This window comes from Nannobrachium achirus (genome assembly GCF_963921795.1).
Source record: "Nannobrachium achirus genome assembly, chromosome: 10".
Lineage (NCBI taxonomy): Eukaryota > Metazoa > Chordata > Actinopteri > Myctophiformes > Myctophidae > Nannobrachium > Nannobrachium achirus.
In genome coordinates, this window is record NC_137819.1 from 43,586,441 (window position 1) to 43,599,893 (window position 13,453).

Consider the following 13,453-nt stretch of genomic DNA (forward strand, 5'->3'; position numbering starts at 1 on the left):
GATTTAGTCAACTAAAATGTGTTTTGGCAGGCCTTGATGGCATCGTAATGACTGATTTTAGCAACACCTGAGAGCAAGACGAAACCCTAACCCCGGCTGGCCAGGGGGAGGCATTATAGAGAGCAGGATTACTGCATGTTTGAGGGTATCTATCCTAGGAGACACGGGGAGAACATGCAAACTCCACACAGAAAGGCCCTATCGCCATCCCCACCTAGAGTATTGACGCTGATGACGCGGAGGAGGGAACACGCCCCCAGCTCCCACAGCGTCCCCTGGCAGGAATTGAACCCAGGACCTTCTGGCTGTGTGGCGGCAGCGCTAACCACTACGCCACCGTGCCCCTTGGTAGAGAAGTTTCTCAAAAAAAAAAAAAGGGAAAAGAAACGGTAGTGGAAACGCCACACCTGGGGCCTGGCGCGGGCTCATTTGCAAACATGTCGCGGAGCCGCAATGTGGAGAGCACACGGAGGCTAATGCATTAATTAGCGAATTTGATTAATAAATAAATAAAAGGGGAAACGCGAGACGGAATGTTCAGAGTGGACTAATTGAAGTCGACGGCTGGCCCCCGCAAGAACAGAGGCTTCTTCCTGCAGACCCCGTGTCTGTTTTGTGGAGGGGGGGAGTGGGGGAGGGGAGGGGGGGCACCGGGCGGGGTGGGGGGGGGCATTGGGCGGACACCTTCCATCATTCATGTTAATTAAGAACACGCCAAACTGTATTGAGGGGGATTGTTGGCAGTTTAATACAGAAGATGATGGTGATAGATGAGCTGGGGTTCACACTCAACCACTGGGTCGAGTGGCTGCAGGATAGAGAGAGAGAGGGGGGTGTGGGGGGGGGGGGGTGTTCATCAACTATTGAATGTATATTTATGTACTGCCTGAGAGAGAGGGAGAGAGAGAGAGAGAGAGAGAGATCGTTGTCGGGTGGAAACCTTGCATGTCCAAAACCGTTTTGTATTCATCATTTTAAAAATGAATTAAACTAGTGAAAATAGCTGATTTACCAGCACAAAACACCTTGCCGTGCGGTGCGTTGTGTGCTTGTAGATCGGCTATTTTCACTAGTTTTGTTGCGATAGACTTGATGATGACGAAGCAGGGCTTTACTTAAAAAAAAAAAGTACACATTTGAACTCGGAGATACAAGGTTTCTGCCCGACAGTGACGATATATTTACGGCATATATATATGACATGACAACTGTGTGGGAGGTCAAAGCTGCTCCGATGCGATGCTAGAGTACGTGCAGACTAGCCAACACCAGCTTTGGACTCCTGGATCGCTGCCCTCCACTCCCTCCTATCCACCCTCAGGGTCTTGATGTCTGCAGTGTTGCTAGCTCCGATGTTGCGCAGTGTGTCTACGACACGTTATTTGGAAACGCACATGAGCTCTGGGCAAACCCCGCCCACGGAAGCTTTTGATTGGCTGAACCGGAGCTAGGGAGCGCTCCTTTTTGTTCGCTTGTACCGCGCGGAGGTGCCGAGTGGTGCGACCACCTAAACCTATAATCTTAACCTTAGCGTCAGTGAAACTAACGCTGGTGAGTACCGTAGCTAATCTGCCGACGGTGGTGAAAACGATTGAGAAAACCCTGAACTCATGTGCGTTTCCAAATAGCGCGTCTACGACGTAGGATGGTGGGCCTCTTTCCTCGCCTAGCTGCGCCTTGGGTGGGCTCCCACAGTGTCAGTGCACAACCAGCCTCATCTTTCTCTCTCTGACCTTGTTTGTGACCCGCGGGGAGGTCCACGTTGTCTGTGACCCGCGGGGAGGTCCACGTTTCTGATGTGTTCTGCCCATGGGAAATCAAGTGCCATGCATTCATCGCATTCTTGTGTATAGACCAGACGCCATCCAGGGCTGTTTCCTGCTGTGGTGTGAGCATCCACGTTTCATAATGATTTCACTGTAGCCTGCACGAACAGGCGCCTATAGAGGTCATCTCCCGTCTGAGATTTCCACACTTTCCTCATCCCACATTCCAGTGCCCCCCAGACCTTCATATCCTCTTCCGTCGAGGCAGTCTAGGCCAGGGGTTTTCAAAGTGGGTGACGGGGCATCCTGGGGTGCCGTGGCGGCAGTCCAGGGAGCCGCGAGATAATTTGATAATATCTGGAATTTATTTGGACACTTGAAAAAATATTTAGTATCATTTTAAACTTGAAGTACAAAGTTGTTTTCAGTCAGTTCTAACCAAAATGGCTATTATCTCAACGTTTTCCTCGCAACATAATCACTAAAATATCGTCACTGTCGGGCAGAAACCTTATATCTCCAAGTTTCAAATGTGTACGTCTTTTGCCCTGCTTCATACAAGACCGTCGCGAGAAGGGGGTGGGGGGGGCGATGCTTGTAGATCGGCTGTTTTCACTAGTTTAGTACATTTTATAGACTAGAAGCTCGGCCGGCCGAGCGTCTAGTCGGCGCCCTGGCCAACTCGGGAACAATGTATATAGGGGATGAATGCCCCGCCCTTTAATGCAAACCCCATTATACCTGTTGTCATAGGATCTGTTTTGACCATCTGTTTGCGTGTGTCCATTTATGCTCATATATGGGGATATCTATCTGTCTACGTCCATTTTATGTCCATATATGGAGATCTCTGTAGGACCCGTTTTGACCATCTGTTTGCCTGTGTCCATTTATGCCCATACATGGAGTTATCTGTCTGTCTGCGTCCATTTTATGCCCATATATGGAGATCTCTGTAGGACCTGTATTGACCATCTGTTTGCCTGTGTCCATTTATGCTCATATATGGAGATATCTGTATCTGTCTGTCTGCATCCATTTCATGCCCATATATGGAGATCTCTGTATCTGTTTGTCTGTGTCCCTTTATGCCCATTATGGAGATCTCTGTATCTGTCTGTGCCTCCGACTGTGTTGCAGACACAGTGCTGGTTCCCCCTTTAATGCAAACCCCATTATACCTGTTGTCATAGGACCCGTTTTGACCATCTGTTTGCCTGTGTCCATTTATGCTCATATATGGAGATATCCGTATCTGTCTGTTTGCATCCATTTTATGCCCATGGCGGGGAACGCGCGTGCCTAATTTGAAATAGGGAATGAATGCCCCACTCTTTAATGCAAACCCCATTATACCTTTTGTCATAAGAGCCGTTTTGACCATGTTTGCCTGTGTCCTTTTATGACCATATAGGAACATCAGAATACGTAACCATGGCATTTTTTGTTGACTCATGTGGTGTACGTGATCTCAGAGCCTTTTATGAAGTGATGTCACAATGAGTCCGCGCTTGCGCCGATTTCCTCCGGAACAGCCTGATGTCAACAATCAGCTCCGCATAAGGAGATTCCGAACGTTTTGCGCCGGTTTCGGAAAAACGCGAGTCGGGTCGGGTCGAGGCCCGGCACTGCACTCCGCGCAGCGGCGGGGAACGCACTTGCCGAATCTGAAGCCGGTGGGACGAACGGTTCTCGAGATACGCGGATTACAAACAGACAGACACGCAGACAGACAGAGATTTGTCGCATTTATAGATAGATGATAAATACAAGACGAACGGTTTTGAACATACAAGGTTTCCACCAGACAATGACGATATGCTATAAATATAAGGTGCTGGGAGTGAAAATTATAATGTGTGCCTCGGATTAAAAAAATATTCATGGAATGCCCTGAGACCAAAAAGTTTGGGAACCCCTGCTATAGAGGTCATCTCCCATCTGAGATTTCCACACTTTCCTCATCCCGCATTCCAGTGCCCCCCCAGACCTTCGTATCCTCTTCCGTCGAGGCAGTCTAGGCACCGAGATATATGAAGCTGGCAGTAAAATGAAAGCTGCTCCACTGAACACATCTCTTCACAGCCTGATTGTTGCAGCTGATTGTTGCTCAGAAGTTTCTTTCAGGTGGCTGACAGGCATAGTTTTAACCAGTGGCGTCAGTTCAGCAAAAGCTAGGGTATGGCAAAGATGGGAGTCCTCATGGAAAATAGGCATTACATTTTGGATAACACAGTTCTATTGTGAAAGTAGCAGATCTACATGCTCACAACGCCTCGCACTGCGAGGCGTTGTGAGCATGTAGATCCACTATTTTCACAATGTCTGAAAAAAATAAAATAAACGACTTTTGTCAGTTTTTTACACAGGTTTCTACGGTTTATTGGGCTGGATAGATATGGCACTTATGGCAGCCTGGAATGGTTTTTCAAGTGCAGCTAAACTTAGCATGTTAGTAAACGTGCCACAATTAACAATAATGCATTGCACCTGTGCAGCTGACCTGCGGAACCTGGTAATATACCATTTTGTCAAGCTGTAGAGAATATAATTATAATACCTTGTTAAAGTGACCATTATGTAACATTTTGCATTTATAGTTATTTTACTGTAATTTAACAACATAATATCCAGCGCAGATAGACAGAGACATTCATGGATTTATATTTAAAAGTAACTTTTATTTCCCCCCCCTGGACCCAGGGTATGGCAGCTGCATACCCCTGCCATACCCAATTGACGCCCCTGGTTTTAACCTACGATGTACTTAGTTGGAGTCCCTCAGGGCCCTGTCCTTTTTCCCCTCTCACCGTAAATACAAAATCTCCATTTCTTATTTTCACCAAATGTGCCCCCGAATAGGGACGCTGGGGTTCATGTGGTTAAAAATGCTGGATAACACTCTCTCCCTGTTACATTTATAATATTTTTGCATTGCCCGTGTCATTGCAGCTGTGTCATCTGATGTATATGCTCTGCATAATACCTTTTCCCACCTCTATAACTCACACAACAATGTGCTGAATCAATATGGCTCCCTAACTGAAACAAATATGTGTATTGGCGGAAAAGCTAAATGCTGGCAGAGGAGAAAAAGAATATGTTTTGTCAAGAAACTTGGGTAGTTATTGTCAGAGTCCCCATGGAAATTTGCATACTTTCGGAGAGAATATGAATTGGAGACTGCCTTTAGTGGGAGTAAATTGCAGGAAATTTGCTTTTATTCCCTCTCCTGTGTGTTTCTGAAAATGTTTGTATAGAGTGATATCATCGGCTTTCTTCTTGTTTTCATGGCATGGCTCTGTAGGAGGCTAGCTGTCTATAATGCTGTGTTCACACACTATCGTTCTTTTTCAATGGAAGCCAGCGACATGAAGACACAACGATACATCCAACGTTTGTAGCTGCTACAAAAACGTTGAGTTGGTGATCAACTTCAGCCACAAAGTTAGAAATATGCTATGTACAGTAGTTTTGTATCTTTGTATTATGTTGACAGTGTGAACTCAAGTGGTTACCAAACCTTTTTTTTAATAACTTTTATTTAGACATGCACATTACAAAACATCATATAAAAAGGATACATAAAAACCTCACACCAGATAATATACAAGGATATATACAAGGAGATGGGAAATATACATAGGGCTACTGTACAAAGGAGGAAGCAGGATAAAAGATTAAAAAAGCAAAAGGAAATATTCCATGTGGGTCAAACCTTTTTAACTTGAGACCCAGAAGAGAAATATTACACCTCCCCTTTTTTACATTTACAAATCTTTTGAAACGCTCACCCACTCATATACGTTATGCTCTTTTTCCCCCCACAGCATTCCGCCACAACGAGTGTCCAGACCCTGGCGTGCCAGTGAACGGGAAGCGCTTCGGAGAGAGCCTTCAGCTGGGCAGCTCCATCTCATTCCTGTGTGAGGAAGGCTTTGTGAAGACGCATGGCTCTCAGACCATCTCCTGCATCCTTAAAGACGGCAACGTGGTGTGGGACAACGCTGTGCCACGCTGTGAAGGTAAGAGCAGTGTCCTCTCTAACTTCAATTGGCAACTTGGTAGAGTAGCTGCCTGTTGAACAGGATAGCATAGGCTACGTGTGCGGTTAGGGTTAGAGACAGGGACGTGCTGGGCCCCTGATTCAGCCCCGGGAAAAAGAGTTGGAGAGGCCCTCATTGCGCGCTATAGAGAGAGAGATCTCTCTCTATAGCGCTGCTGCTACTCAAAGATTTGTGACAAAGTGACAAGCCAGTGGGCCAATTACATGAGTTATATTTCGTCGTTGTCGGGTGGAAACCTTGTATGTCCAAAACCGTTTGTTTTGTATTTATCATTTTAAAAATGATTTAAACTAGTGAAAACAGCCGATGTAGATCTTCTTTTTTCACTACTTTTGTGCAACGGCCTTATATGATGAAGCAGGGCTTTGCTTTGCGAAAAAAATTGAAACTTTGAGATACGAGGTTAATGCCCGACAGTGACGATTTACTTTGTTGGCCGCCCAGCTCCCAAAATGGAACGAAGGCCGACATTTTATTTTACATTTTTTCCTAATGGCCGGCCGGGACCGGCCGGGAATGAACCGGGCGTTCGGGAGTTGTCCCGCTTTTCCCAATGGCCAGCACGTCCCTGAGAGATAGGGTTAGTAATGGGGAGTCGGACGAGCGCAACAACAGAGTAATGTGTGTCAGAAACAATAACGCTCACCCGTCAAATCGCTCACGAACAATAACACGCACCTGTCGATTTGCTCACAAATAGAACAGTTTTGCCAAACGAGCGGAAACAAATGACCAGCTCAGTGGCCTTGTGGTTAGAGTGTCTGCCCTGAGACTGGGAGGTCAGGGGTTCGATTCCCCGTTCGGGTCATACCAAAGACTGTATAAATGGGACCCAATGCCTCCCTGCTTGGCACTCAGCATTAAGGGTTGGTTTGGGGGGGTGATCTCACCATTACTGATTCCCGAGCGCGGCACGGCTGCAGCTCAAAGGCGGAGAACAAATTTCAATTAAAAGTACATGTACAGTATCTGACAAATAAATACATTATTATTAACCTTTTTGTCCCTCTTGGTAATTCTAATTTGCCAGTAGAATCAATGCACTTATGCAACCAGCCTAAAATTTTACATCAAAAGAATAACCGCAATCAAAAGCTTAAAGTCTTTTTTAAGCATTTAATATGCCGGTGGCAGCAGTCACAGGCTGTTGGCCTTCACCGATGTATTGAAGCACGCCGTCTCTATTGAAGGCTGCCAGGCTGAAACACGTTGGCTGCCCTGTGACTGCTGCTGTGGCATATTAAATGCTTTAAAAGACTTCCCACTTCACTTGTTGTTCTTTTGATGTTTAGTACTGCTTGGAATCTGCAAGATCAAAGGCATTTTGTTTTACTTGAGTGTGCCGAGCCTTTTTAAGTGACCAGTGAAAATTAACTCATACAGTGCCTATCCCGAACTAGTTCGGGATAATTTGGACCTTATTAACGTCCTGGGTGCCTATCCCGAACTAGTTCGGCTTTTTTTTTTTTTTTTTTTTTTTTTTTTGAGCCGTGCAGCCGGCCGTCATCTGTTTACACGGCCCGCGAGAGCGTCGCGCCGCCGATATTTGCCATCCACTCCAATGCAATCCAGGATCTTTAGAGCTCATTTTCTCTGTTCCATGCATATCCATGAGGTGTGCAAGGTTTAATCATGGCTAAATCGCCGAAAATAGGGCTTCTAAAATGCTTGGTAGCCAATAGCTAACTTCAAGCTAACTTCATCCTGTTCCTGTACATGCACAAAGGAAAGTGTTCAGGCGCATCATGGCTGCGCAGTGCGCACGGCTTGTGCATATACCAGCCTATCTCTATGGTGGATTCTATGGCCACTGGGCACCCTCTAGTGGTGAAAGCTGGCACTGAAAGCGTTAAGAGAGTGTTTCAATTAATTCTGTTCCGCATTGCAGTGATGATACTGATGATAGCTGTCATCAGTTAAAGCTGCAAACCACAACTTTATTTCCTATACCCGGGATTTGGCCCACGGTCTTCCGGATTTAGCTAATTCGAGAGGCAACGCCCGCTTGCCCAAGGCAGATATTGCACTTATGAACTTCCGACAGTACTAACTTGTCAACCAGTAGGTGATCTACCGGACACCAAGGCCTACATACATTTCTCTGGAGGAATATAGGAGACCACTTCTAGCCACTGGTTAAAATAACGTTTAAAACCCATTTAGAAAGGGTACACATATATTGTGTGTCATTATTTTATGCTGAAAAATAGCAGATATACAAGCTCACAGCTTGCTGCGAGCTTGTAGATCTGCTATTTTGGAAAAATCTAGAAAATTTGAATTTTGACCCGATTCTATAAGTGTCTTTTGAATCCTTCTAAGGTTTTTTAAAAAACCTATGTTTCTATGTCAGCAATCTGGCCAGCCATCGTCAAAGAAAAGGTCCCTTTCACTTAAACTGGAGCTCAGTTAGTCTGTTCTTGAGGGACTACAACTGTATGTCAGTGGTTCTCAAACCTTTTCATGTGTAGGACAATCGCCCAAATACAACACAGAGCCAAACAACTTCTATCAAGTAAAGTTCAAGTCTCCGACCTCGCTCATCGATCCCTGCCATTTCCCCCCGGGGTTTGAGTCCATGAGAGAAGGACCCCCAAAATGATATGTATTTGGCCACGGACCCCCATCTCAAAATATTTAGTTCCAGGGACCACCCAGAAGTAAACATTTGAGTTACAAATGTTCGCTTAAAAAAACATATATTCAAAGATTTGCACACATTTTCACGACTTTTTCAAAAATAGCAGATCTACAAGCTCGCAGCGCGGCACTCGGTGCCGTGCTGTGAGCTTGTGGATCTGCTACTTTTCAATAGCTAAAGCATTCAATAATTCTAGGCCTAAATGGGTTAAAATAACGTTTAAACAAAAACTCGGATTGCTGCTTTAACACATGGATTAGCCTGTGATGAAACATAGAATACATCAAACGCTAGCTTTGATGTCTTTTTAAGTATAGTGCAGTAGGTCAGGAGAAACTCTCCTTTCGAACAGTGGATGAAAGGAGTGAGCAGCTCACATGAGTCATGACTAAACTGAGTGAGTGGCGACCAGGCATGTGCACACATACATAGGCTGATAGGCATCAAAGGGGGCTTGAGCCCCTGCCCTTTTACCTCTCTGTAAAAAGTGCCCTCTCCGGACGATGAATGCAGTTTTTACAACGGTGAAATAAATCCAAATGCCCTCTTTCCATGCCGTATCTTCAAGAGAATTCAAGAGAATTGTCTTGTCCAAACTCAGCATCTTATGTTGAAATAATTGCCTGTGTAGAAATCCATTCCATAAGCCTGTGTGGTATCACACACAGAAAATACCAGGTTCCTATTTTCGATATTTCCACCAAAAGGCCCTTTTAGAAATTTCAGCCCTTGCCTCTCTAACATTCTCTACACGTTCCTGGTGGTGATAGTCTGAGTCTGTAAGTGTTTTTCCCGCCGGTGCGAACAAACTTTCGATTGGAAAATCTATATAAACTTATATGAGCAAAATCTTTTGTATTATGCTTAAAGTTACTTGCTGCAGTCGTCGCTGAGTAGTAGTTTAAAGGACTAGTGCTTTTCTTACTGTATCTGTTGTTATTCCATCCATTAACCCAGTCGCAGAGGCAAAAAATATAAAATAAATGTTCTAGCGCACCACAGCTATGAGCCGGGGGGTGCGATCTAGCCTTTTTGGAGACATTTCTGCCATTGAAAGTCAGATAAAAAAAATTGTCGAGCAATACAAATAAGCGATTTAGCGTAAAATCCCACTGCTCGCAGTCGGGGGTGCCGAGGACTCCATATGAAGAATTGACAGTAACGATCATTCTAGTATATGATAACATCAGATTTAAGTGCCAATTACCACTGCATGATAACTATATAGATAACTATAACTATATCTTTCACAATTATGTATATTTTTTATAGTTGGTATCCACTTGGCTTAGAACGCTTTTAAAACAATGTTTTTTATAGTTATAGTTACAGTATATTACTCAGTGTGAATGGCCCTTAACGTGGTAAAACGGCTAGTCCAGAATTCTCCTTTAATGTGGACCTATGGAACGGCTCTTGCCCATACTGTCGGTGGCCCGCTGCTTTCATTTCACTTCAACGTTCCCCAGGCTTTCGGAGAAAGCAGAGCCTGGGTTCCAAGGTTACAAGTAACTCAGTGTGACGGGCACCCAGTGTTGAATCGTCAATTTCGTCCAGACCTCCACCTTTCTCTCTGTATATGGATTAAATAAACCACAACCCGGGAACCGGCAAGAGGACCACTCCATCTGGCTAATCTAAGCTAACGCTTGGTATTAGTGAGCGAGGCAGGGCAGCCCTCTTTCCGGGTGCCAGTATCACAGAATATGTAATACGACTAGTGTAAGAGCTACAGTAGTACACTTCGAACGGCGGGGTGTGTGTGGGGGCATATCAAGTTTTCCATTCACGCCATGCACGGCAGTCTTTTGGACCTTTATTAAAACACATGTCGCTCCCGCTGCGTGCCGCACCGGCGCCGCGCTCCCCGGAGACAATCTATCATATCCCAGCGTTTGAGGCATAATGCGTTTTATAGACGTCCTTCAGCACGCTGAGTCGGCTGATTAAATCATTCCACTTCAGAGAGAGAGAGGGAGGGGGAGGGGGGGGGGGGGGGGAGAGAGAGAGAGAGAGAGAGAGAGAGAGAGAGAGAGAGAGAGAGAGAGAGAGAGAGAGAGAGAGAGAGAGAGAGAGAGAGAGAGAGAGAGAGAGAGAGAGAGAGAGAGAGAGAGAGAGAGAGAGAGAGAGAGAGAGATGGTTGCATGATAACATTGGTCTCTGCCACTCTCCCTGTGTGTTATGTTTAGGGACAGGCAGTTAAAGGCAATGCAACAGAAATGGAGCATACTGTACAGGGACGTGCTGGCCATTGGGAAAAGCGGGACAACTCCCGAACGGCCGGTTCATTCCCGGCTGGTCCAGGCCGGCCATTAGGAAAAATTCAAAATAAATGTCAGCCTTCGTTTCATTTTGGGGGCTGGGCGGCCAACAAAGTAAATCGTCACTGTCGGGCAGAAACCTTGTATCTCCAAGTTTCAAATTTATACATTTTTTCGCAAAGCAAAGCCCTGCTTCATCATACAAGGCCGTTGCACAAAAGTAGTGAAAACAGCAGATCTACAAGCACACAACGCCTCGCGGTGCGAGGCGTTGTGTGCTTGTAGATCGGCTGTTTTCACTCGTTTAAATCATTTTTAAAATGATAAATACAAAACAAACGGTTTTGGACATACAAGGTTTCCACCCGACAACGACAAAATACAACTCATGTAATTGGCCCACTGGCTTGTCACTTGTCATGATCTGAAATGGCAAATCTTGAGTAGCAGCAGCGCTATAGAGAGAGATCTCTCTCTATAGAGCGCAATGAGGGCCTATCCAACTCTTTTTCCCGGCTGAATCAGGGGCCCAGCACGTCCCTGATACTGTATGTAGGGATGGGACGATACGCAATATTATCGTTTATCGCGATAAATAACAAAATCAGGATAATCACATCGTGGAGATTTAATTTATCGTGATATCGTCCTCCGTCATGCACTGGGATCAATTCACCTTTTGTTTGCCGAGCTGCATATCCCGGTACCACTTAAACCCTCTATAATTGGTAAAAGGTACTTATAATATACGTACTTGATAAAGTATATTTTTCACTCTCTATCAAATGTCTTTGCCAAAAAATAGCCAATCTACAAGCTCACAACGCGTCACAATGCGACGCGTTGTGAGCTTGTAGATCGGCTATTTTTTGGCAAATGTTCGGCCCCAGGATAAAAGATTTTGATTATCGCGATAATATCGTAAATCGCGATTTCTTTTCTCAAAATAATCGTGATATGACATTTTCATATCGTCCCATCCCTAACTGGATGTGTGTATATGAGAGAGAGAGAGAGAGAGAGAGAGAGAGAGAGAAAGAGAACTACAATGGGGGACACGCTCAACTGTCCATTGTGTAGATCAAAGCTGTTCCTTCACTCGTTCCATTATGTGTGATAACACACCCATGCCTTCTTTTGGGGGAGGGGTTTCCATGATAGATTTGAAGACAATCACACACAACCACACTACACACACGTCACGTGCTGTCTCACGCACTCACATCCACACAAGGAATAGGAATTCACGCATGTACACATTTATAATCAAATGAATGCAACACTCAGACACACGCACGCACGCACGCACGCACGCACGCACACACACACACACACACACACACACACACACACACACACACACAGAGAGAGAGAGATGGATAACCTTGAGTTTGCATGAACTGGGCTTGTCCCCGACTTACACTGGATAGACCCCCGTGGTGAGGGAATGAGACGGACCCCTGCTGATGGCTTGGACACCTTCATGGATGATGTCATACATCAGCAGAGACAGACATACATAATTCAATATCCCCATCTTCTCTCTCTGTCTCTCAGGCACGTGCACACATAGACATCAAAGGGGGCTTGAGCCCCTGCCCTTTTATCCGTCTGAAAAAATGGGCCCTCACCAGACCATGAATGCAGTTTTTTACTTTGGTGAAAGAAATGCAAATGCATACTTTTCCATGCCATATACCTGAAGGCAGCATTCAAGAGAATTGCCTCGTTCAAACTCTCCTGAACTTGAATGCAGCATCTGATGTGGAAAGAATTGCCCTCTCTGTGTAAAAATCAGCTGCGACGCGTTGTGGGCTCGGAGGTCGGCTATTTTCGATATTTTCACCAAAAGGTCCTTTTTAGAAATGTCAGCCCCTGCCTCTCTAACATTCGCTGCACGTCCCTGCTGTCTCTGTACTCCCCCCCCCCCCCCCTCCAACCCCCTGTCTCTTCATCTCCTGCCCTCCGCTCCCTCTCAGCTCCATGTGGAGGGGATCTGAAGGCCCCCAGCGGGATCATCCTGTCCCCAGGATGGCCTGAGCTCTACAAGGAAGCCCTCAACTGTGAATGGGTCATCGAGGCTCCTCCGGGTTACCCCATCAAGATCATCTTTGACAAGTGAGTCACTTATTATACTGCCGTCTGCCCAGTGGTGTAAAGTAACCAAGTACATTTACTTAAGTACTGTACTTAAGTACAATTTTGAGTTATTTGTACTTTACTTGAGTTATTTCCAATTTCCAATACTTTCACTTCTTCTCCACTACATCTCGGATCGAAGTATTGTACTTTCACTCCAATACATTTATTTGAAAACCTTAGTTACTAGTTTGCAGGTACAAATTCTAATATTATAAAACATACATAAACTACTTTAGCCTTGAAAATGCGTTGTGAGTTTGTAGATCGGCTATTTTCAATAATTTTGTAAATTGTAAATTTAGAATTCCATACTTCTACTTGTAAGAGAGTATTTCTACATTGCAGTATTGATGCTTTTACTTAAGTAAAACCTTTGAGTACTTTTGTGCCGCATCATCTTAGAATCTCTTTTGCCCCCCGTCCCCGTCCCCGTCCCCGTCCCCCTCCCTGTCCCCGGAACAGGTGTCAATACTGCACATGGCCACCCTAGAAAGGATGAAAGCCCCATGTTAGGTTTCCGCATGGGTCAATTCAGTTACATTTAGGCATGTCATGTAATCACGGTTCAATTAACTT

At 45.2% G+C, this 13,453-nt stretch overlaps 1 protein-coding gene across 1 annotated transcript in view; it reads left to right on the forward strand.

The window, feature by feature from the left end:
- The window catches only part of csmd2 (CUB and Sushi multiple domains 2), a gene marked incomplete at its 5' end in the record, with an annotated part of 568,918 nt that overhangs the window by 268,775 nt on the left and 286,690 nt on the right, over positions 1-13,453 (forward strand). The window contains 2 exons of the mRNA XM_080735514.1: positions 5,597-5,791; positions 12,715-12,853. Coding sequence (XP_080591640.1) covers positions 5,597-5,791; positions 12,715-12,853 — 334 coding nt within the window. The remainder of the gene's footprint in view (positions 1-5,596; positions 5,792-12,714; positions 12,854-13,453) is intronic.